General features: G+C 51.1%; 4 protein-coding genes and 2 pseudogenes across 4 annotated transcripts; 3 read left to right on the top strand and 3 right to left on the bottom strand.

Moving 5' to 3' along the window:
* Positions 1-3756: 3756 nt before the first annotated feature.
* LOC126635018 (feather keratin Cos1-2-like) lies at positions 3757-4062 on the bottom strand. Its single transcript, XM_050305943.1, has one exon. The coding sequence runs from the start codon at positions 4060-4062 to the stop codon at positions 3757-3759; it is 306 nt and encodes a 101-aa protein (XP_050161900.1).
* Positions 4063-5577: 1515 nt separating this feature from the next.
* LOC126635020 (feather keratin Cos2-2-like) lies at positions 5578-5883 on the top strand. Its single transcript, XM_050305945.1, has one exon. It carries the CDS (start codon positions 5578-5580, stop codon positions 5881-5883), a length of 306 nt encoding a protein of 101 aa, XP_050161902.1.
* A 2669-nt stretch (positions 5884-8552) lies between these two features.
* Positions 8553-8858, bottom strand: LOC126635019 (feather keratin Cos1-2-like). Its single transcript, XM_050305944.1, has one exon. It carries the CDS (start codon positions 8856-8858, stop codon positions 8553-8555), a length of 306 nt encoding a protein of 101 aa, XP_050161901.1.
* A 5216-nt stretch (positions 8859-14074) lies between these two features.
* LOC126635011 (feather keratin Cos1-2-like) lies at positions 14075-14380 on the top strand. The gene has a single exon (XM_050305935.1). It carries the CDS (start codon positions 14075-14077, stop codon positions 14378-14380), a length of 306 nt encoding a protein of 101 aa, XP_050161892.1.
* Positions 14381-18558: 4178 nt separating this feature from the next.
* LOC126635023 (feather keratin Cos1-1/Cos1-3/Cos2-1-like) lies at positions 18559-19255 on the bottom strand (annotated as a pseudogene).
* A 1980-nt stretch (positions 19256-21235) lies between these two features.
* Positions 21236-21957, top strand: LOC126635022 (feather keratin Cos1-1/Cos1-3/Cos2-1-like; annotated as a pseudogene).
* The last annotated feature ends 2307 nt before the right edge of the window (positions 21958-24264 follow it).

Below are 24264 nucleotides of genomic sequence, written 5' to 3'. Positions count from 1 at the left end.
GTTGCAGAAAGCAGAGTGTGGGTCTCCATGCATGGATTTTACCTTGTGGTTTTTTCCACTGCAGCTCTCAAAAAGATCCCTGGCTTTTCCTTAACCAAAGATCTTTAGGGACACCACGGGTCTAAAGGGTGGTAGAAATGGGGAAGAGAAACAACAATGTCAGGGGAAAGCCCACAACCTCATCTCTTCCTTTTCCTCCCCTCCATTAGCCCATTCAGGGTCCATGAGCAGCACACGTGGTCAGTGTTGCAGAAGACACTCATACCTCTTACAGACCTTCAGCGCCTGGCAGGGCCCAGCTGCTGTCCAGACATCCAGGGCTGAGACAACTCTCAGGCTGGGATCAGTATCTGCCATGATCAGGCTACTCAGTGTAGTCTCCATTCATTGCACCCAACACCCCCAGGGGCAACCTTAGCTCCAGCAGAGCACCCAGTGCCCAAAGAGACACTTTCTGGCCACCACACCTCCAGTCACAGGCAGAGGGTCCCTGGGCAGATGGCACACACAGCATCCCCCCAGCAGTTTGGTTCTCTATAGCTTGAGCTCAGTTAGGAAACCCCTTTCATCTAAGAACCTTGGAATTGGTCATGGATCATCAGAAGGCAAAGATTTGGGAATGTCACCAGAGGAGGTGGTAGTACATGCTAAAGAGTCCCTCTATATAAAAATATACAGGAAAGGGAGTAGTCTTTGTTTACTGATGGATCCTGCCAGATGGTGGGAAAGCACTGGAATGGAATCAACTTGATGGGGTCCCCTTTGACAAGTAGGAGGAACCGCTGAAGGAGAAGGTGAATCAGCTTGCAGAGGTGAAGTTTGCTGAGGTGAAAGCCATCCAGCTGGCCTTACACATCACTGAACAAAAGAAGTGGTCAGTACTTTGTAGTGACTCATGACAGTGGCAAATGCTGTGTGGGGGTGGTTGCAGCAATAAAAGCAGAATAACTGGCAGGGCAGAGGTAAACCCACCTGGGCTTGTGCACTGTTGTCGGGCATCACTGCCCGGGTGGAGAACCTGGCTGTGAAGGTACATCATGTTGATGGTCACGTACCCAAAAGTGGGGCCACTGAAGATTTTCAGAAAAAGCAGCCCATGGATCAGGCTGCTGGGATTGAAGTGGCTCGGGTGGATTTGGATTGGTAATGCGAGGGTGAATTATTTCTGGCTCAGTGGGTCCATGAAAACTCGGGACATTGAGCAACATACGGATGGGCTCGTGACTGAGGGCTGGGCTTAGCCATGGATACCACCTCCCTGATTATCCATAGCTATGAAACCTGCACTGCCATCAAGCAGGCCAAGCAGGTAAAGCCTTTCTGGGATGGAGAATGATGGATGAAATGTAAGTACAGGGAGACCTGGCAGATTAACTGTCCCACTACCCAAAACCCACCACGGCAAGCACTGTGTGCTTATGATGGTGGAAGCAACCACCAGTTAGTTGGGAATATTCCCTATGTCCCATGCCACCACCCTGACCCCCATCCTGGGCCTTGAAAAGCAAGTCAGTATTGCAGAATTAATTGAATCATACAATGGAACTCATTTCTGAAACAACTTCGTATACACTTGGAGCAAAGAACACAGCACTGAGTGGGTAAATCACATCCCCTGTCATTCACCATCCTCTGGGAAGTCCAAAGAATTTGATGGACTGGTGAAGATGATACTGAGAGTAATGGGTGGTGAGACCTGCAGACATTAGGATACATATTTAGCAAAGGCCACCTGGTTAATCAACACATGGGGATCTGCCCAATCAAAACTGTTACATAGTGTATAAGGGGATAAAGTTCCTGCAGTGCACATTAAAAACATGCTGAGAAAACACTCTGGGTTTTTCCTGCCTCAGGCAATGGCAACCCCATCCACGGGATTCCTTTTGCTTCAACTCCTGGATGCGCTTGGTAGCTAATGCTGGAGGATGGGGAATTCCAGTGTGTGTCTCCAGGGGATCTGATTTCAGCTGAGAATAGCCAGTAAATTAAATTGTATAGTGTTAAGAACTATCTGAAACTGTGCATTACAATCTCTATGATGGCTAACTGTGCATCACCTCACTGAGCACCTCAGGCCTCAACATCAGCCACAGGCAGTCTGGGAATCTGAGCCTGATTCTCTCTGATCATTGCTCTCACACCAGTGAAGAATGAACTGGGATAAAAAAGAACAAGAGCAGCAGTGCTGCAATCAGAACTGACTCAACTGTGCAACATGCAGCAATCCAACACCTCACACCAGCTCCCCTGCTTGAAAGACTGTTCCCAAGGATGGAGCCAAAAGTTAAAGATTAAATGACTTTAACGTTTGTTTGGGTTTTTTTCTGGGGGTTTTATGGCTATTTGAGAGAGGTGTTCTGCAGGCTAAAGGAATGACATCTGTATATGTATCTATTGAAACAGATAAAGAGGAAGGTGATGGGATATTGAGAAGTGCGAAACTTGTCATGACATAAATGATATGGAGTAAGGTGGGTATGTTGTTCTGGTTCAACTGGGATGGAGTTAATTTCTTCTCAGTAGCTGTTACAGGGCTATGTCTTGGGTTCCAGGATGAGAATGGTGTTCACAACACACGGATGTTTGGCGTTTTTGCTAAGTCATGTCTATAGGAAGTCAAGGACATTTTTCTTGTCTCATGCTCTGACAGTGAGGAGGTCCAGAAACGAAACTGGGAGGGAGCAGAGCCAGAGGAGATGACCTGAAATGACCAAAGAGGTATTCCACAAAAAGGAACATCATGCCCCGTAAATAAAATGGGGGGAGTTACCCAGGAAGGACCAATCTGACTTCAGGAATGGGAGTCTGGCATCACTCAACAGGTGGTGAGCAACTGCATGGTGCATCCCTTGCATTTCCCATTTTATTACCATTATCACTATTGTTTACGGTTACCACCATATTTTACTTATTTTCAATTATTAAACTGATCTTAAACTACAAGTTCTACTTTGATTCTCTTCCCCAATCCACCACCAGCAGCATGTTGCTTAAATTCCAGATGGGTTTAAACCACAACACTGAGCGTGGCTGATCCCAATCCCAAGGTGGGATTATCCCAGCCCTGCATGTCTGCTCAGAGGCTTTGCCTGCCTGTGCTGAGGGACTGTAGGAGGTAGAAATCTCATCTGCCTGTGCTCCTGTGTGCTGCCCATGGACCCCAGAGTGGGTAAGGCAGGGGAGGAGAAAGAAAAGATGAGGCTGTGGGCTGTCCCCTGACACTGTTGACTCCCTTCCCCACTTCTACCACCTTTTAGACACAATGGTCTTCCTGATGGCCTCTAGCTGTCAAGTAGCAAGGGATATCTTTGTCAGTTCCAACAGAAAAAGCACAAAGCAAAATCCAAGGAAAAAAATCCCACACTCTGCTTCCTCCATCTTTCTTCCCTGAATAGACTGGAAGAGATGCACAGATTGAAGGAGGACTCGGAGGGCCAGGCTTGGATGCTCAAAAAATTTAATGAGGCTAAAGAAGAAAAGCAGGTGGCTCCCAGAGGGCACCAGCAGCAGCGACTGAGATGTAGTGGAGCTCCTGCAGTGTGTCTATCTGCCTGCCTGGCAGAGGCAGAAAGGGAGACGGATCCCTCTGGGATGGGGCTGGGGAGACACAGACAGCAAAGGAAAGAGATGGAAGAGTGGGAGAAGGAAACATCATCTTGAAGCTCTAAACACAATGTCCCAAAGTTCTCTTTTCAGTCCAGCAGCATGATCAGAGGTCTTGCAGGTTGTTGCCCCAGGATGTCTGCAGGGCCTTTAGCAGGGCCCACATCTGCGAGGGTAGCAGCTGGTGATGCAGGAGAGGTCAAAGCCCCCAGAGTTGATGGGCACTCCGTCACAGCTGAGGATGCTGCCAACGGCAGCGGAGGTGGAGGATCCCACCACGGTGTTCTGTGGGAAGGAGCTGAGGATGGGCCCAGGCAGGGTCACCACCACAGCAGAGGGCTGGATGGCCACGGTGGAGCTCTGGCACTGCCTGACACAGCACTCATTGCAGCTGTTGGCCAGCGGGGTGGGCCCGCAGGGCTGGCAGCAAGGGTTGCAGGGCTGGCAGCAGGACATGTCTCTGGCTCACAGGGGCACCTGGCACACAGGGCAGGGACAAGCACAAAGCGGGCACACATGAGAAGCAGCCCTGCACCCAACCCCCCTGCAGCCAAGCCACCTCCTGCCCCACATTGCACTGCCCAGCCCAAAGCCCACCAGCCTCCTCAGCCAAGTCCCAGCCTCTCTCTGCACAACACCTTCTCTCCCCTTCCCTCTCCCAGCACCAGCAGCTCCTAGCCCTGGCCTAGCACAGCCCACAGCAGCTGAAGCAGGAGAAGGAAAAGGCTTCCCACTCACCTGATTCCAGAGGAGAAGGAGGTGAGAGAAGTGGATGAGAGAGCAGAGACTTGGGCTGCCTTTTATAGCAGTCCTACCCTGCCTCAGGCCCACAGGCACCTTTGTGGGAGTCATAATTTTCTCACCAACTCATGCCAGTTGTGAACCATCCCAGGTAATGGTAGGGGCTGTGTCCTGCTTTCCTGCACTGCTGCCTTTTCATTTCCTAGCTAATTCCACATGGCTTCCTATATGAAAGCTTCTGGAAGATGCCTGTATGAGTGGCTCAAGGATTTGCAGGGCAGAAGGACGTCAGCAGAGGCAGAAGGCTCAGATCAAGGGCTGTTGGCATCCTGTGTGGGCAGGGAATGTTCACCTGGGTCATCTGTGTGTGGTTTATTTGTGGCACGGTTGAAAGGAAAGGGGCACCCCTCTTGTGCTTCTCACCCGCAGGGTGTCCAACTGCCCACCCTGTGGAGGGACGGAGGCTGTCGGAGCCACAAACAAAAATGTAAAGGGAGGAGGGATGGAAGAAGTGGAAAATGTCCACAATCTCTTTCATGTCCCATCACGTGGCAATTCTTGGGCATGTGGGCAAGAAGCAAGAGAGTGGTGCCATTTCTTGACAGCTTTGCTATAAAACAAATACTCAGAAATGACGAAGGTGAAAACCAACTTCCTGATGTTTTTGTGTTCCAGAAATGCTTGAGCCTCTAATCCTGGCACTTATGAATTCTTCATATAGGAAAGAAATGAATTGCAACAGGAAATGAAAAGGCAGCAGTGCAGGAAAACAGGACACAGCCCCTACCATTAGCTGGGATGGTTCACAACTGGCATGAGCTGGTCAGAAAATTATGACTTCCACAAAGGTGCCTGTGGGCCTGAGGCAGGGTAGGACTGCTATAAAAGGCAGCCCAAGTCTCTGCTCTCTCATCCACTTCTCTCACCTCCTTCTCCTCTGGAATCAGGTGAGTGGGAAGCCTTTTTCCTTCTCCTGCATCAGCTGCTGTGGGCTGTGCTAGGCCAGGGCTGGGAGCTTCTGGTGCTGGGAGAGGGAAGGGGAGAGAAGGTGTTGTGCAGAGAGAGGCTGGGACTTGGCTGAGGAGGCTGGTGGGCTTTGGGCTGGGCAGTGCAATGTGGGGCAGGAGGTGGCTTGGCTGCAGGGGGGTTGGGTGCAGGGCTGCTTCTCATGTGTGCCCACTTTGTGCTTGTCCCTGCCCTGTGTGCCAGGTGCCCCTGTGAGGCAGAGACATGTCCTGCTGCCAGCCCTGCAACCCTTGCTGCCAGCCCTGCGGGCCCACCCCGCTGGCCAACAGCTGCAATGAGTGCTGTGTCAGGCAGTGCCAGAGCTCCACCGTCGTCGTTGAACCTCCTGCTGTGCTGGTGACCCTGCCCGGGCCCATCCTCAGCTCCTTCCCACAGAACACCGTGGTGGGATCCTCCACCTCCGCTGCCGTTGGCAGCATCCTCAGCTGTGACGGAGTGCCCATCAACTCCGGGGGCTTTGACCTCTCCTGCATCACCAGATGCTACCCTTCCAGATGTGGGCCCTGCTAAAGGCCCTGCAAACATCCTGGGGCAACAACCTGCAAGACCTCTGATCGTGCTGCTGGACTGAAAAGAGAACTTTGGGACATTGTGTTTAGAGCTTCATGATGATGTTTCTTTCTCCCACTCTTCTCTTTCCTTTGCTGTCTGTGTTTCCACAACACATCCCAGTGGGATCTGTTGCCCTTTCTGCCTCTGCCAGGCAGGCAGATGGACACCCTGCAGGAGCTGCACTACATCTTAGTCGCTGCTCCTCATACTCTCTGTTAGACAACTTCTTTTCTTCGTTGGACTCATTAAAGTTGCTGTGCATCCAAGCCTGAGCCTCTGAATCCTTCTGTGTTCTATGTCAAGTCCTTCTGTCTCATTGGTGTCCAAGGTGAAGAAGCAGTGGCTGGGATTCTGTCTAGGGGATTTTCCATTCTTCCCTCCTCCTTGGAGTTTAAAAAGAAATTCTAGGCTACTCGAGAGCCAAAGGTCATCAGTGAGAGCACAGCTCAATATGTGAAAGGAGTGGTGAAGAGAAAAAACAATGTTATTTTCCCAGTAACTTCATCTCTTCCTTCTTCCCTCCATGAAGTCCATGCCCAGCACACAGGAGCACAGGCAGATGAGATATGTGCCTCCTACAGTCCCTCAGCACAGGCAGGCAAAGCCTCTGAGCAGACATGCAGGGCTGGGATAATCCCACCTTGGGATTGGGATCAGCCACGCTCAGGCTATGCAGTGGTAAAGGACTTTGGACTGAGTTTGTGCAAATGACTTCTGGCTTCACTAGTAGTTGAAAACATTCCTCCCATGTATGGATGTCTGTCCATCAGTGTCTTCCTGACTGAAACCTTGGACAAAAGCAATGCCCAAGAGCAGCAGCCAAAGGAAGGCAGACCCTGGGGAACAAAAGTTTTCTGCAATGGACAGCCCAGAGACCAGAGGCTCATAGAATGGTTTGGGATAGAATGCACTGATTGGATCATCTAATCCCACCCTCCTGCCAAGGGCATGGACGCTTTTCACTAGAGCAGGGTGCTCCAAGCCCCATCCAACCTGCTCGGAACACCTGAATGGATGGAGCATCCCGAAGCTCTCCATGCAACCTGTGCCAGTGCCTCCCCACCCTCACAGGGAAGAATTTCTTCCTAATATTTCATCTAAACTTGCCATCTATCAGTTTAAGCCCATTCCCCTTTGTCCCACCACTACAGGCCTTTCTGCACAGCCCTGCCCTTCAGTGTGCCCAGGTGGTTCCCAGTGCAGTGCAAGGTCTGTTGGAGGACAGATCTCCTATGGTCTGAGACTCTTGGAAGACCAGGAAGACCCTGGCCAGGAAGTGAGAAGCACTGGGGTGTGAACAGAGCTGGGGCTGGCCCTGCCTCAGAGCCCTGGGTGAGCCAGGGCAGAGGAGCACGAGCAGGGTCATTCTCAGTCACTGGGCTGGGATAGGGTTGCTGCCTGTCCTGTACCACTGAAGGTGCCCAGTGAGGTGGACAACCATGGTGTCTGTGCCACAGACTGTGGGCAGGAAACCTGATGGAAACCTCATATGATCCATGTGGTGTTGTGTGCATGATCCACTATTAGAGCCCAGCTTTGCCTTCAGGAATCCCTTTCCTTCAGCCAGGAGAACACAGATTAGAAAAGGGATGCCAGGTTCTAGGATTTTGCTTGGGGCTGAAGTCCCATGTAGAAAAAGATATTTTCAGGTGAAACTTCAAGTAATTTTCTCTGTCTCAGATAAGACAGACACCTTAAAAAAGCCATGAGGAGTCAGGGGTTCAGTAGCCTGCAGAGAGCTGAAGTTGCTGTGGGGATGCTGTGTGTGCCATCTGCGCAGTCACCCTCTGCCTATGATTGGAGGTGTGGTGGCCAGAAAGTGGCTCTTTGGGCACTGGGTGCTCTGCTGGAGCTACGGTTGCCCCTGGGGGTGTTGGGTTCAATGAATGGAGACTGCACTGAGTAGCCTGATCTGATCCCAGCCTGAGAGCTGTCTCAGCCCTGGATGTCTGGACAGCAGCTGGGCCCTGCCAGGGACTGAAGGACTGTAAGAGGTATGGGTGTCTTCTGCCTTTGACAGCATGTGCTGCTCATTGGTGCTAGAAAGGGCAATAGAGAAGAGGAGAAGGAAGAGATGAAGTTGTGGGCATTCCCCATACACTGTTGCTTCCCATCCCAAATTCTGCCACCCTTTGAGCCATGGTGTCCCTAAAGCCCTTTCACTGGCAGTTAGCAGAGACAATTCTGACAGCTCTATCAGAAAATGCGCAAAACCAAATGTACTCAAGGGAATCCCAACCGGTCATTTCACCAATATCTCCCATGAGCAGATGGAAGAGTTTCCAAAGAAGAAATGACGACTTAGAGACCCAGGTTCGGATGCACAACAACTTTATTGAGTCTAAAGAAGAAAAGCAGGCAGGCCCCAGATGGCACAAGCAGCAGCCACTAAGATGCAGTGGAGCTCCTGCAGGGTGTCCATCTGCCTGCCCTGCAGAGGGAGGGAGGACAACAGGTCCCCCTGGGCTGGGCTAGGGAGACACAGACAGCAAAGGAAAGAGATGGAAGAGTGGGAGAAGGAAACATCATCTTGAAGCTCTAAACACAATGTCCCAAAGTTGTGTTTTCAGTCCAGTAGCACGATCAGAGGTCTTGCAGGTTGTTGCCCAAGGAATTTGCCAGCAGCTTTAGCAGGGCCCACATCTGGAAGGGTAGCATCTGGTGATGCAGGAGAGGTCAAAGCCCCCGGAGTTGATGGGCACTCCGTCACAGCTGAGGATGCTGCCAACGGCAGCGGAGGTGGAGGATCCCACCACGGTGTTCTGTGGGAAGGAGCTGAGGATGGGCCCGGGCAGGGTCACCACCACAGCAGAGGGCTGGATGGCCACGGTGGAGCTCTGGCACTGCCTGACACAGCACTCATTGCAGCTGTTGGCCAGCGGGGTGGGCCCGCAGGGCTGGCAGCAAGGGTTGCAGGGCTGGCAGCAGGACATGTCTCTGCCTCACAGGGGCACCTGGCACACAGGGCAGGGACAAGCACAAAGCGGGCACACATGAGAAGCAGCCCTGCACCCAACCCACCTGCAGCCAAGGCACCTCCTGCCCCCCATTGCACTGCCCAGCCCAAAGCCCACCAGCCTCCTCAGCCAAGTCCCAGCCTCTCTCTGCACAACACCTTCTCTCCCCTTCCCTCTCCCAGCACCAGCAGCTCCCAGCCCTGGCCTAGCACAGCCCCCATCAGCTGAGACCTGCAGGGAGGAAAGACGTGGTCTTGAAGCAGAAGCAGGAGGAGAAGAGGCTTCCCACTCACCTGATTCCTGAGGAGAAGGAGGTGAGAGAAGTGGATGAGAGAGCAGAGACTTGGGCTGCCTTTTATAGCAGTCCTGCCCTGCCTCAGGCCCACAGGCACCTTTGTGGAAGTCATAATTTTCTGAACAGCTCATGCCAGTTGTGAACCATCCCAGCTAATGGTAGGGGCTGTGTCCTGGTTTCCTGCACTGCTGCCTTTTCGTTTCCTGCACATGCCACATGCTCTCCTTTATGAAGGATCATTTTTCTAAGTGCCAGGATTAGAGGCTCGAGGGTTTTCAGTGCCAGAAGACGTCAGCAGAGGTAGCAGGTTTAGATGAAGGGCTGTTGGCATCTCTTGAGGGCAGGTGGTTTGCCCCGAGGTCATTCCTGTGGTCTTGTCTTTGGCAAAGTTGTCAGGAAATGGACACTGCTCTTGTGCTTCTTGTACACGTGCCCAGGGACTGCCATGGAGGGGACATGACACATCCTTTTCTTTTGCCTCCACCCCTTCTCTGTGCTGGTCACTCGTGCACTCAGGTGGCCTTTTGCTTGGGGGATTTCAATCCCATTGCTACTCTAAGTGTCCTCTCAGAACAGTGCACTGGGTCATTCATCTCACCCCCCTCTGTGCCCTCTCTGGGTCCTCTGTCCTTCTGTGGTGTACTGGAGTCCTATTCTGCCAGGGTGGTCCTCTGCATCTCCTCAGCACAGTGCCCAGCTGGTCAGGTGTTCCTGGCCTTAGAAGAGCATAGACATTTTTGCGACCTTCACTGTACACATGCATGAACAGGGGTGTCAGTCTGGGCTTGTGCGACCCTTGTCATGAGAGCATCTTCAGGCCAGGGCAGTGGAGTCTCTCATCATGTGTTCCTCAGCATTGCAGAGTAGTTACCCTTGCCAGAATTTTCTCATCTTCGGCTGAATGGTGCTACCTTCAACCCTGTAAAGTATTGCCCAGAGAACTAAAATGCAGCCTCTGCCTCCAGCCACCCTCCATTTGTTACTTTATCTGCACGAAGGATGGCCACAAAATCCTGCCCACCTTTGCAGGCCATCATCCCTGACTCAATCCCCCTATGCTGGAGTGTTGCTGGTGACTGGGATGGGACACACGCTCCTCATTCCCAGGCCAAGGTCAGTTGCACTTCTACAGCTCATCAGCCTGGTGCTGAGTGGGGCAGGGCCAAGACCTGCCAGCAAATGGGTGTTGGACAGAAAGGACGGGTGTTCAGGTGTTGTTCTGTACGAAGCAGGATGGATGGACACACCCAGCACAGGGGTAGCACAGCAGAGTGTTGCCCCCTCCCCTTTGGTGGTCTTGCTGAGCTCTTTGCCAGGTGGTGCTGCTGAGAGGCTTCAGGCAGAGCCAAGTTCCCTTCCACTCAGAGCAGATTAAGTTCTAGTGCTTGGCCCCAGCCTGAGTTATGTCTGCAGCTGTGACAGATCTGTGCCTGTATCTGGCCAGGATGTCACTGCTCTCATCTGGATTTTGACAGCTTGGTCTAGGACCTGTCTCATCTCTGGGAACACACCTGGTGATTGCTTGACTTTGTTGAGCCTTGGTTGTTTTCATGGGACCTAATCCTGACCTTGGCTCATGGTAACACTCCTGCTGTTGTTTAACCCCATCTGGCAGCGAAGTACTACATAGGTTCTGCCTTCCTCCCTCCCATGTGTGTTGGAGGGAGAAATGGAAGGTTAAATTAAAAACAAACAAACAAACAAACAAACAAACAAAAAAAACACAACCCAAAAAAAACCCAAAAAAGCATGATTTGATATAAAGATATTTTAATACTTAGATACAAAAAAAATTAAAAAATAAAAAGAAAAAGGAACAACAAAAAGAAATATTAACCCAAGAAAAACCAGTGATGCAAAAGAAAAGAATTCCTCACCACCTGCCCATCCTGAGCAACAACAGTCCCCACCAACTTTTGTGCCCCAGTTTTGTTGCAGAGCATGACATAATATTATCTGGAATATCCCTTTGGTCAGCTGGGGTCAGCTATCCCTCCTGTGTCCCCTCCCAGCTGGCTCTGTAACCCCAGCAGAAAAGCCGTGTTGCTGTGTGAGATCTCAGCTCAGGAACACCTAAAGTGTCCCTGTTTTATCAACACTGTTTTTGCACCGTTCCCAAACACAGCCCACACCAGCCACCATGGAGAGACATAACTATCCCAGGCAAAACCTGGGCACTCCCTGGCTTGTCTGTCCTGATTGGCCCCAGGCATGTATAAGATGAGCTTGATCCAGAAAACAAGCAGGACTACATAAAGTCTGTGCACACGTGGACCTCTGATCTTACTGGGGTTTTGGAAAGCTGGGGCAGCTCCCTGTCTGCAGTGTGCAGTGACTGTGCAGGGCAGAGAGCAAAACTGCAACCCTGAACTCCATAAGGGCAGGTTTTTGTCCCCTCGGGGACCTGCCAGGCAGAATCCTTGGAGAAAGTGCCCTGGGGGCTCAAAGAGGCCAGGGAGAATCTGGACTTGTGTCAGAGAAAAGGAAAAGGTGGTGTTCCAATGCCTCACCACCTGACAGAAAAGAATTTCTCACTGATATCTTCTACTTTCAGCCTAAACTACCTTCTTTCAGCCTAAACCATTCCCCTGTATCTTATCACTGCATGCCCTTGTAAAGGGTCTCTTTACAGCTTTACTTTCAGACCCATTTAAGTATTGGGATGTCCTGTAGGGTCTCTCCAGAGCTTTCTTTTCTCCAGGCTGAACAACCTGAACTGTTTGAGCCTGCCTTCATAGCAGAGGTGCTCTGGCTTTCTCACCAACATCCTGGGCCTCCTCTGGACTAGTTCCAGCAGATCCACAGCCTTCCTATGTTGGGGCTCTGCCATGCTGAGGGTCCCAGACCTGGAGACAGCACTCCAGGAGGGTCCAAGTTCATCTGCTGCATGGTGCATGTAATGTAACAGGGGAGGTGGTTGAGTCACCACCCACAGAGGGGATTTAAAAACTGTGTAGGTGTGGCACAAGGGAACAAAGGGTAGTGGTGGAGTGGGCAGTGTTATGTTTACAGTTGGACTTGACCATAAAGGCATTTTCCTCATCCTATGACTGTGTAGCTACCAGCAGGCGTGGGCATTTGAACTGGACAATGAACAGTGAGGAATGAAGAAGCCAGTGCAACCAGGAATTACCACACATACAATGACCCTTTTCTTCTCCACAGATCTTCAAATGCTGGTGGGTGATGGTCTCCTCATTGTCACTGTGTGGAGCAATCAGTACCTGCAGACCTTCCTTTATCTGTCCTTCCCCATCGGGTTTCCCATGTGGAGACCTGGTACATCACCACTGCTGCATCCAAGGTGATGAAGACTTTCCTTGTCACCAGGTTGAAACCATTTGTGATCCCCGCTGGCTGGCACTGTCCATTTTGTCCTCCTTCCTAACTACCACTGAGTTCATGATCCTCTCAGGGATTTCCTTCAGTGGAGACATCACCACCTGCAAAATGCTCCATTTAACCACTCCCATGAAAAAGCAGATCTGCTTCCTGCAAGTCCCTGGTCCCAAGAACACTGGGTTTGTGGTTGTCTTAACCCAGGTGTTTCTCCTGCTGGTTGGCTGTTCTCCATCAGGAAAGACACTGCTGGTATCCAAGGCCATGGCTTGGCCTGTTCTTATCCTGATCCAGATGCTGTTGCCACTGTGATTTCTCTTTGAAAAGATGAGCAGAGGTCATGGTGCAAGGCATTATGGTTTCCCATCCCAACTGCAACCAAACTGTGGAGTTGTGGTCTCCATGATGGCAGCGGGTGTGGAGTAGCCAGGGATGTCTGCATCCAGCTCCACTGGAGAGGGCACAAGGGAAAATTACTATATATAGTAATTTTTATTACTTTCTATAACTTTGTACCGGAGCAGACTGGGAGAGTTGGCACTGAATGAAGGAGGATTCAGGGGCCCAGGATTGCATGCACAACAACTTTAATCAGTCTAAGGAAGGAAAAGATGTGGCTCACAGAGAACCCCATGAGCAGCTATTAAGATGCAGTGGAGCTCGTGCAGGGTGTCCATGTGCCTGCCCTGTGGAGGGAGGGAGCGTGACAGACCACCAGGCAGTTGCTGGGGAGACACAGACAGCAGACATGACAGAGAGGTAGGTGAAAGAAGGAAAAAACATCCAGAATCTCTGTCTATACCCTCATACGACAGTCCTTGGACATGCAGGGAAGAAGCACAGGATCAGTGCCAATTTCCTGAAAACTTTGCCAAAAATCAACCACTCAGAGATGACCCAGATGAACATCACCTGCCCACACAGGATGCACCACCAACCCTTGATCTGAGCCTTCTGTTTGTTCTGACGTCCTTTGACTGGCAAATCCTTGAGCCACTCATCCCATCACTTCCAGAAGCTTTCATATAGGAAGACACATGGAATTACCCAGGAAATGAAAAGGCAGCAGTGCAGGAAAACAGGACACAGCCCCTACCATTAGCTGGGATGGTTCACAACTGGCATGAGCTGGTCAGAAAATTATGACTTCCACAAAGGTGCCTGTGGGCCTGAGGTAGGGCAGGACTGCTATAAAAGGCAGCCCAAGTCTCTGCTCTCTCATCCACTTCTCTCACCTCCTCCTCGTCAGGAATCAGGTGAGTGGGAAGCCTCTTCTCCTCCTGCTGCTGCTTCAAGACCACGTCTTTCCTCCCTGCAGGTCTCAGCTGCTGTGGGCTGTGCTAGGCCAGGGCTGGGAGCTGCTGGTGCTGGGAGAGGGAAGGGGAGAGAAGGTGTTGTGCAGAGAGAGGCTGGGACTTGGCTGAGGAGGCTGGTGGGCTTTGGGCTGGGCAGTGCAATGTGGGGCAGGGGGTGGCTTGGCTGCAGGGCTGCTTCTCATGTGTGCCCGCTTTGTGCTTGTCCCTGCCCTGTGTGCCAGGTGCCCCTGTGAGCCAGAGACATGTCCTGCTGCCAGCCCTGCAACCCTTGCTGCCAGCCCTGCGGGCCCACCCCACTGGCCAACAGCTGCAATGAGTGCTGTGTCAGGCAGTGCCAGAGCTCCACCGTGGCCATCCAGCCCTCTGCTGTGGTGGTGACCCTGCCCGGGCCCATCCTCAGCTCCTTCCCACAGAACACCGCCGTGGGATCCTCCACCTCCGCTGCCGTTGGCAGCATCCTCAGCTGTGACGGAGTGCCCATCAACTCCGGGGGCTTTGACCTCTCCTGCATCACCAGATGCTACCCTTCCAGATGTGGGCCCTGCTAAAGCTGCTGGCAAATTCCTTGGGCAACAACCTGCAAGACCTCTGATCGTGCTGCTGGACTGAAAACAGAACTTTGGGACATTGTGTTTGGAATTTCATGATGATGTTTCCTTCTCCCACTCTTCCATCTCTTTCCTTTGCTGTCTGTGTCTCCCCAGCCCAGCCCAGGGGGAGCTGTTGTCCTCCCTCCCTCTGCAGGGCAGGCAGATGGACACCCTGCAGGAGCTGCACTGCATCTTAGTCGCTGCTCCTCCTGTTCCCTGTAAGCCAACTCCTTTTCTTCCTTAGACTCAATAAAGTTGTTTTGCATCCAAGCCTGGCCCTCTGAGTCTTCCTTCATTCTCTGCCAAACCTTGCACATTGCTTAGGAAAGAGGGTGGAAGAAGCAGAGGATGGAATTCCCCGTCGTGCTCTTTCCCTGGGAGATGACAAAGACATCCCTGGCTACTCGACAGGCAGAGGTCATCAGGGAGACCATGGCACCAAAGACTGACAGCAGTGGCCAAGGCAAACAGCAATGGCTGGGACAGCCCACAACCTCATATCTTCTTGTCCCCTCCATTCCCGTTTCGGGGGGGCATGACCAGCACACAGGAGCACAGGCAGATGAGATACATTCCCCAGACAGCCCCTCAGCACAGGCAGGACCCAGCTCCTGCCTAAGATGCAGTGCTGAGGTCATTCACAAGTCAGCATTGGTATCAGCCATACTCTGCATATGCAGTGGGAAATGACTTCTGACTGAGTTTGTGCAAATGACCTGTGGCTTTACTATGTATCATATATATACATATATATATATACACATACTATCAATTCATAACATCTCTCCCATGTTTGGATGAATCTGACCCATGGAAAAGGGAACAGAAGAGAAAGCAAGAGAGAGAAAGGGACAAAGCATTCTATAAGCAATCTCTGAGCTTTCGGGGTAATCTCTTTCTAATCCCTCACGTCTTAATATACAACCTGATTCCCCCGAAAAAAAGGCAAAAAAGGTTAACATTAGAAGGACAATCACAGGATCCCAACATCTTATTAAGAATTCCAGTTGCTCTTGGTCACCATCCAAAATGATGTTCTCCATCTTTTTCAGCCACTCTATCACCCCTTGGATTTCTTCGCCATCAGGAGGAATGGTACTCAGAGTTTTCCATCCATTTTCCTGACCTTGTTTCAAGGGTAGTTTTCTCATCCAGGCAAGATTCATTCCCATAGGAATGGGCTGCAGTGTGTAATTAAATCATAACAACTGGTAAGACACAGCAGGACCTGAAGAACCAAAATCACAGCCCAGAATGCCAACCAAGTTACAAACACAAATCTTAGGGTACCAATAAGAATAACTCGTAACAAGAACGTTGTCTACAAATACCAAATCACAAGGATTTGATGGCAAGGCCATCTCGTGGGGCCCATGCTCTGTGTTCCAGGGGACTGAGTGCAGCTCTTTGGGATTTAATCCTGACACAGTGATTGGTGTATGGGATGTACCGAAGCATTATCCTGCCTTGTTAGCACAAAAGCTGTGGCTTACTGTGGGTGGGGTCATAAGTGACAATAAGTGGTTGCCACCAAGAGTGGAATTCCATTTCCAATTGAGCTGCATTATTATAGGTTATCTCTGGAATTGCTGTGGGTAAATTCCTTTGTAAATTCCTTTGTAATTGCTGCCCCAGCAAAGGGCCCCCCCAGCTGAGCAATGTTTGTGGGGCAGAATGCACACTGTTACCATACTGATCAGCATAAACAAGAGCAGGGAGTGTCTCCACTCTGTGGGTCGACCTTGTTGATGTGTGAAGCAAATTTGTTTCCTTCTGGCAATGATTATCCTCCAAGGAGGATAAGCAGGCCTTTGGTGGTTAACTTGCTCTTCAGTGGGGTGTGCTGGCCTCATTCCCAGGAACATTCCTGGGGCACCTCCTGAGAGTAGAAAACTACAAATTTCCATATCCTGAGGGAGTGAGACTCTGTAAAATTTTGGCAAGCACGGCCTGTGCAGTTGTTGGGGAATGTTTATACCCCTGTGGGGTTTGATAAAGGCGTTCTGCCCTCCCTTCCAGGCAAGGGCAAATTGAGCTTTGTCGTGTTCCCGGCACTGAAACATAAAGAACCATTTCTCTTACATCCAGGGCTGCCATCCAGGAGTGGGATGCCCTCTGAATTTGAGTGACAAGTTGTGCAGAATTTGGCACAGCAGCAGTTAAGGGTGTGGCATTGGCATTCAGTCACCTGCAATAAACTGTAAGCCACGACTGTCTGTTTGGCCAGAAAGGAGAATTAGAAAGGGAGTGTGAGCGAGTGATAGTCCATCTTTTCTCCAGATCTATTCCCACCCCATCAATGCCAGCACTCCACAGCTGCTGGTGGTGTGGCTGTCAGGTTTGCAATATTGGATAGCACAGCTGTTAGTGGGGCCAAATGAGCCAGAACTCCAGAAATTCCACCTCCTGTCACTGTAAAAATCCAGCAATCCCTGAATCAGAGAGTGCAGGTGCCACAGGGAGCAAGCACCCTGCAGTCTCTGGATTTCTTTTAGGGTTGGGGTTACCATTGGAACAGAAGGACCACACACTCCCATCTGGGGATGGGATGCCAGCTTTGACTGTTCTGAACATCCAAACCCTGAGGAGCCACAGTTCACCTCAGCAGGTCATGTGTAGCCCTTGCTCCTTTTGCTGCAGGGATTTTAAGTCTTTGCTGTCCAGGTCGTAGATGCGGCTTCTTGGCATCCCATTGTGTTAGTACTGAATGTTGTGTTCCTGTATCTGTTAGAAATGTTATTAGTTGTTGATAACAACCAATTGAAATGCAAATGTCTGAACTGTTGCTGTAAGTGCATTGGTCATTTTCCACTTGCTGGATTTCAGTCTCACCTGACTTGTTGCCACAATGCTCTTGCAAATCAGCCTGATCAAGTTAGCAATTTTTCGTGTGTGATTTCTTGCTCTACCCCAAAGTTTTGTAGTGGATCTGGCTTCATGCATGGGGGAATTTGGAAGGGATAAAGAATCATCTTTCCCTTGTTCTTTGTTATCAGGATCACCCCTCTTGAAAGAATCCTGGACATCCCATCCATTGTACCTACCCGACTGGATGGCTGCTGAGACAGGACTGACATCCCATCAGGTGGATTAACACTGAAACCATGAATGAGGTCATATCAGCTGGATTGATGCTGGAAGTAGGACTGGTGATCTCTTTCTCTCTTTTCCTCTTTTTTCTTTTCCTCTCTTTCTTTCTCTTTCCCTCTTTAATTCATCTTTCCATTTTAATTTTCTCTCTTCCTTTTCACTGCCATGTGTTTATATAGTAAGTGATGGACTAACATATCAATTTCCTAACCAGGTGTGTAACTTGATACTAACCCATTCTGATTGTTTGCAGACTCAAGTTTTTGTTGTTCCTTTCAACCATGAGCAGTTACAAATCTCAAGTGCTTCCTTCCCCTTAAGAATGGGACCCCATAGTCTGCATAACTTAATTATGGCAAATACTGATCCCAAATTGGGAATCATCTTATCCCTGGATGTCTGGACAGCATCTGGGCATTGCCAAGTGCTGAAGGACTGTAGGAGGTATAGATGTCATCTGCCTTTGAGCATATGTGCTGCTCATGGACCATAAACAAGGTAATGTAGGGGAGGAGAAGGAAGAGATCAGATTGTGGGCTGTCCCCACATAATGTTTTTTCCAAACCCCATTTCTTCCACCCTTTGGAGCCCTCTTTCCCTGGAGGCCACTGGCCATGAACTGGCCAAGGATGTCTTCATCACCTCCAAGGGAAAAGGCATAATATAAAATCCACTGCAAGGAGTCCCACTCCTTGCTTCTCCACCTTTTACCCTGAGAAGACTGGGAGAGTTGTCATAGAAAGAAGGAAGACTTGGAGGCCAAGGTTTGGATGCACAACTTTAATGAGTCTAAAGAAGAAAAGCAGTTGGCTCATAGAGAGCACGAGGAGCAGCCATTAAGATGCAGTGGAGCTCCTGCAGGGTGTCCATCGGCCTGCCCTGGGCTGGCCTGGGGAGACACAGACAGCAAAGGAAAGAGATGGAAGAGTGGGAGAAGAAAACATCACCATGAAACTCTAAACACAAATGTCCCAAAACTCTATCTCCTGCCCAGCCCCATGCTATGAGGTCTTGCAGGTTGTTTCCCCAGGACGTTGCCAGCAGCTTTAGCAGGGCCGACACCTGTAGCGGTTGGTGATGCAGGAGAGGTCAAAGCCCCCGGAGTTGATGGGCACTCCGTCACAGCTGAGGATGCTGCCAACAGCAGCGGAGGTGGAGGATCCCACCACGGTGTTCTGTGGGAAGGAGCTGAGGATGGGCCCGGGCAGGGTCACCACCACTGGGGAGGGTTCGATGACCACATGGGAATCCTGGCACTGCCTGACACAGCACTCATTGCAGCTGTTGGCCAGCGGGGTGGGCCCACAGGGCTGGCAGCAAGGGTTGCAGGGCTGGCAGCAGGACATGTCTCTGCCTCACAGGGGCACCTGGCACACAGGGCAGGGACAAGCACAAAGCGGGCACACATGAGAAGCAGCCCTGCACCCAACCCCCCTGCAGCCAAGCCACCTCCTGCCCCACATTGCACTGCCCAGCCCAAAGCCCACCAGCCTCCTCAGCCAAGTCCCAGCCTCTCTCTGCACAACACCTTCTCTCCCCTTCCCTCTCCCAGCACCAGCAGCTCCTGGCCCTATTCTAGCACAGCCCACATCAACTGAAGCAGGAGAAGAAGAAGGGCTTCCCACTCACCTGATTCCCGAGGAGAAGGAGGTGAGAGAAGTGGATGAGAGAGCAGAGACTTGGGCTGCCTTTTATAGCAGTCCTGCCCTGCCTCAGGCCCACAGGCACCTTTGTGGAAGTCATAATTTGTTGACCAGCTCATGCCAGTTGTGAACCATCCCAGCTAATGGTAGGGGCTGTGTCCTGTTTTCCTGCACTGCTGCTTTTTCATTTCATGGCACATGCCACGTGCTTTCCTTTATGAAGGGTCATTTCTCTAAGTGCTGGGATAAATGGCTCAAGGCTTTCCGGGGCGTAAGAATGTCAGCACAGGCAGAAGGCTCAGATCAAGTGCTGTTGACATCCCTTGAGGGCAGGTGATACACATCTTTGTCATTCCTGTTGTCTTTGTTTCTGGTAAAGTTTCAGAAAATTGGCACCACTCTTCTTCTTCACACCTACGTGTCCAGGAACTCCCATGTGAGGGGACATGCTGCATCTCCTCAGCAGAGTCCCCAGCTGACCGTGTTTTATTTGAGGATACAGATTTTTCCTTGGCTCCTTGCAGACATCATGAACACATGGGTGTTAGCCAGGCCTGTGGGACCCTCATCATGAGAGTAAGTGAAGGTCATGTCCAGGGGTTCCCCCAGTGTGTCCAAAGCACCACAGAGTAGCTGGCTGCCATTGCCAGCAGTTGCCCATCTACAGCTGAATGGTGCTGCCTTCAGCTCTGCAGAGAAGTGTCCAGACAAACTGAAATGCAGACTCTGTTTTCTGCACCCTTTATTTCTTGCATTATGTGCAAGGAAAGTCTGCACACCTCTGCAGGCCTGACTCGATCCCCATATGCTGGAGTGTTGCTGTTGGCTGGGATGGGACACAGGCTCCTCATTTCCAGGCCAATGCCAGTTGCACTTCCACAGCTCATCAACCTGGTGCTGAGTGGGGCAAAGTCTGAGACCTCCCAGGAAATGGGTGTTGGACAGGAGGGATGGGTGTTCAGGTGTTCTCCTGTGAGATGTAGGATGGATGGACACAGCACAGAGGTAGCACAGCAGAATGCTGCCCCCTTCTCTTTGATGGTGCTGCTGAGCTCTTTGCCAGGTCCTGCTGCTGGGAGGCTTCAACCAGAGTCAAGTTCCCTTCCCACTGGAGCAGCTTTCAAGCTGATGCTCTAGCGCTTGACCCCAGCTTGAGTTACATCTCCAGCTCTGACAGATCTGTGCACTTTGGGAGGTGTTGGTTCCACAGGCACAGGGACTCCATGACATAGACTGAGTGTGGCTGTTACCAATTCCAACTTCTGAATTAGCACTGAATATATCAACAGTCCCTGGGCCCTGCCAGGCACTGAAGGACAGTCTGAGGTGCACATGTCCTCTGTCACTGTGTGCTGGTCATGGGCCCTACACTGGCTAATAGAGGGGAGGAGAAGGATGAGATGAAGTTGTGGGCTGTCCTCAGGCATTGATGTTTCCTATCTCCAGTGCCAATACATTTTGGAGCCAGGGCCTTCCTGATGGCCTTTGGCTGTGAAGTGTCCAGGGATATCTTCATCCAGCTCCAAGAGAAAGGGCACAAAGCAAAATACACTGCAGGGTCTCCCACACACTGCAACCTCCAGCTTTGTCCCGCAGCAGACTGGAAGAGTCACAGCAGAATGAAGGAGGACTGAGAGGCCAAAGCTAACATGCACAAAAACTTTTATCAGCCTGGAGAAGAATGGGTAACAGGTACTCACTAGAGTGGCTGGTGAGACAGCAGAGAAAAGAGTGAGAAAAGTGGAAAAAGGAAACATCAGCTTGCAGCTCCATCATGTCCCCACGCAATGGAGTCCTTGGGAACGTAGGTGAGATGGACAAGATCAATGCAAATTTCCTAACAACTTTGCTACAAACAAACCCTGAGAAATGCCCCGGGTGAACATCACCTGCCCACAAGTGATGCCAGGCCATGACCTGATCCTTATGCATGCACTGACGTCTTTTAGATCCAGAAATCCGTGGGCCTTTAATGTTGGCAATTACAGAAGTTTGCATAAAAGAAAGCACTTGGCATGAGTAAGGAAATGAAAAGGCAGCAGTGCAGGAAACCAGGACAGAGCCCCTACCATTAGCTGGGATGGTTCACAACTGGTCAACAAATTATGATTCCACAAAGGTGCCTGTGGGCCTGAGGCAGGGCAGGACTGCTATAAAAGGCAGCCCAAGTCTCTGCTCCCTCATCCACTTCTCTCACCTCCTCCTCCTCAGGAATCAGGTGAGTGGAAAAGCCATTCTTCTTCTCCTGCTTCAGCTGATGGGGGCTGTGCTAGGCCAGGGCTGGGAGCTGCTGGTGCTGGGAGAGGGAAGGGGAGAGAAGGTGTTGTGCAGAGAGAGGCTGGGACTTGGCTGAGGAGGCTGGTGGGCTTTGGGCTGGGCAGTGCAATGTGGGGCAGGAGGTGGCTTGGCTGCAGGGGGGTTGGGTGCAGGGCTGCTTCTCATGTGTGCCCACTTTGTGCTTTTCCCTGCCCTGTGTGCCAGGTGCCCCTGTGAGGCAGAGACATGTCCTGCTGCCAGCCCTGCAACCCTTGCTGCCAGCCCTGCGGGCCCACCCCGCTGGCCAACAGCTGCAATGAGTGCTGTGTCAGGCAGTGCCAGGACTCCCATGTGGTCATCGAACCCTCCCCCGTGGTGGTGACCCTGCCTGGGCCCATCCTCAGCTCCTTCCCACAGAACACCGTGGTGGGATCCTCCACCTCCGCTGCCGTTGGCAGCATCCTCAGCTGTGACGGAGTGCCCATCAACTCCGGGGGCTTTGACCTCTCCTGCATCACCAACCGCTACAGGTGTCGGCCCTGCTAAAGCTGCTGGCAACGTCCTGGGGAAACAACCTGCAAGACCTCATAGCATGGGGCTGGGCAGGAGACAGAGCTTCAGGACATTGTATTTAAAGCTTCAAGTCATTGTTCCCTTCTTCTAGTCTCTCCTGTCCCTTTTTCCTTTGCTGTCTGTGTCTCCCTAGCCCAGCCCAGGGGGACCTTTTGGTCTCCCTGCCTCTGCAGGGCAGGCAGATGGACACCCTGCACGAGCTTCACTGCATCTTAGCGGCTGCTGTTGGTGCCCTCTGGGAGCCACCTGCTTTTCTTCTTTAGACTCATTAAATTTTTTGTGCATCCAAGCCTGGTCTTCTGAGTCATCCTTTGTTCTCTCACAACTCTTCCTGTGTGCTCAAGGATTAAGGTGTAGAAGCAGTAGGGGCTCTCTGCAGTCGATTTTCCTTTGTGAAAATCAACTTCACTGAGGGGCACACGACAGTTTTCTTGGAGGCATATTTATTCTTCCCATGATGGGCTCTGCAGGGAACAGGACCAGTCTGGGCAGTTACACTGGAATGATAATACTGGTACTAAGCCCAGGAAGGCACAGCCCAGCATGGATCCAAGCCTCATTTACTCTGGGCCCAGGAAATCAACCCCTGGGTGCCTCAGGATGGAGCCCTTCCAACTTTCCCCTTCATGTGTTAGATAATCAATACACCCTTCTGGGTACCTGTATCTGCCACCTGAGGCAGAAGTCTGATTGGCCCTGCTGACTCACCCCTTGGGACTTCTCATTTCTCTTGATTTTGACAAACGCCTTCTAGAGAAGAAGTTCAATTGCTCGAGTCCCTCTGTGCTATTCCCTGTCTCCAGTGAGTGTCTCTTTAGGTGATGAGTTCTAGGAAACAAACAGGACAGCAGCCATGCACATCCCATTTTGTCCCAGATGTGCACATGTGCGTTCATCAACTGGTAACCACATGGGCACTCTGCTGGTTTTAACACCAGCAGGAAATCAAACTCCAAATAAGCCACCCTTCCTCCTCCAAACCTTCTGGTAAAGGGAGGGACAAAAAGAAGAGACTATGGGATGAGATTACAAGTTACTAAAAGCACAAAGCAATGGTCTAAGACACACACAATAACAATGGCTCTATTAATAGCAAAAGTATAGAAAAAGAGAAAAGGTTTTACCCACAAAAACAGTGTTCACCACCAGGAACAAAAACAATATGGCACACTGTGGGGAGGAAGAGGTTGAAAACAGAAGATTGCTGAGGAGAAAGAAAATAAGTTGTTTTTAGAATTGTTTTCACTCAGAGACCAACCATGCAACTGGGAGTATTTACCTAAGTATTTTCCTCTTATAACTGAAAGTATTTTCAGTATGGGAAGTTTCACGTATTTTGCTTGATGTGGGTTGTCTTCTGTCTGTTGAAAGGAATGGAACTCTCTCAAAGAAGATAATAGAACGTTGTTAAAGACTTCAAAGTACTCTTTCCCATCTATCAGTACATCAATTCCCTGTAAGACGTGCCCACCCATCCCCAGACAAGGGCAATGTGGTGACTGTTCCCACATGCCTCCCCCCACTGCCATCGGAAAACAAAGGGAACATGGCACAGGAGCTCCCTGGGCTGAGGTTTCCCACTGCCAGGCAGAGAACAACGAAAACCAACAACAAACCAACCCCCAGGGACAGGGTGGGATGAGCAGGGGTAGCGCAGTCACTCCGCTGTGCACAGGAACAGGCAGTGCCGGTGCCACCTCTTCTATGGCTTCACCACCCTGCAGGTCCATCCCGTGGCTCACTGCTGCTTGTTTTCTCCTACTGCTCAGCTGCCCTCCTTTCGACTGGGTTTAGCTGGGTTTGGCAGGGCTCCTTTACAGGGACAGCCTGGCTGGGTCGGTGTTGCTCCTGCCGCTGGTTCCTCCCCTGTCAGAACCCTCCCTGCGGGCCGCTGTCGGTTCAGCACTGTGGTTGATCAAGTTTTTGCTGCTGTCCCTTTCAGCACCAACGTCTACGGCCGTGCCGTCACCTTTCCTTGGAACCACATCCTCCAAAACAACACATAGGAACAGGTCTGCTGGGGCTGATGCCAACAGTCCCTCTGCTGCAGACAGAGCGAGGGAAGAAGGTTCACTTCCAGTCCAGCACCTGCGTTGTTTTCTCCCAAGACCATGACCCCAGAGATGATGTGGGTGGTACAGAATGACAACCAGGTCACAACCACACAGCGCCAAACTCCTCCCCCCTCTTGGTAACCAGGACAGGCACACTGAAGGGCAGGGCTGTGAAGAAGGGTGAGTAGTGGTGGGACAAATGGAAATGGGTTTAAACTGACAGTAA

Source organism: Myiozetetes cayanensis, unplaced genomic scaffold (assembly GCF_022539395.1).
Source record: "Myiozetetes cayanensis isolate MyiCay16 unplaced genomic scaffold, myiCay2020 scf104, whole genome shotgun sequence".
Classification (NCBI taxonomy): Eukaryota; Metazoa; Chordata; class Aves; order Passeriformes; family Tyrannidae; genus Myiozetetes; species Myiozetetes cayanensis.
Note: the sequence above shows the minus strand (reverse complement) of the source record. Positions and strands in the feature narration are given on the sequence as shown.

Bases quoted from the DNA above. Each gene is read 5' to 3' on its own strand.
- LOC126635018 (XM_050305943.1), bottom strand. From the start codon at position 4,062: ATGTCCTGCTGCCAGCCCTGCAACCCTTGCTGCCAGCCCTGCGGGCCC.
- LOC126635020 (XM_050305945.1), top strand. From the start codon at position 5,578: ATGTCCTGCTGCCAGCCCTGCAACCCTTGCTGCCAGCCCTGCGGGCCC.
- LOC126635019 (XM_050305944.1), bottom strand. From the start codon at position 8,858: ATGTCCTGCTGCCAGCCCTGCAACCCTTGCTGCCAGCCCTGCGGGCCC.
- LOC126635011 (XM_050305935.1), top strand. From the start codon at position 14,075: ATGTCCTGCTGCCAGCCCTGCAACCCTTGCTGCCAGCCCTGCGGGCCC.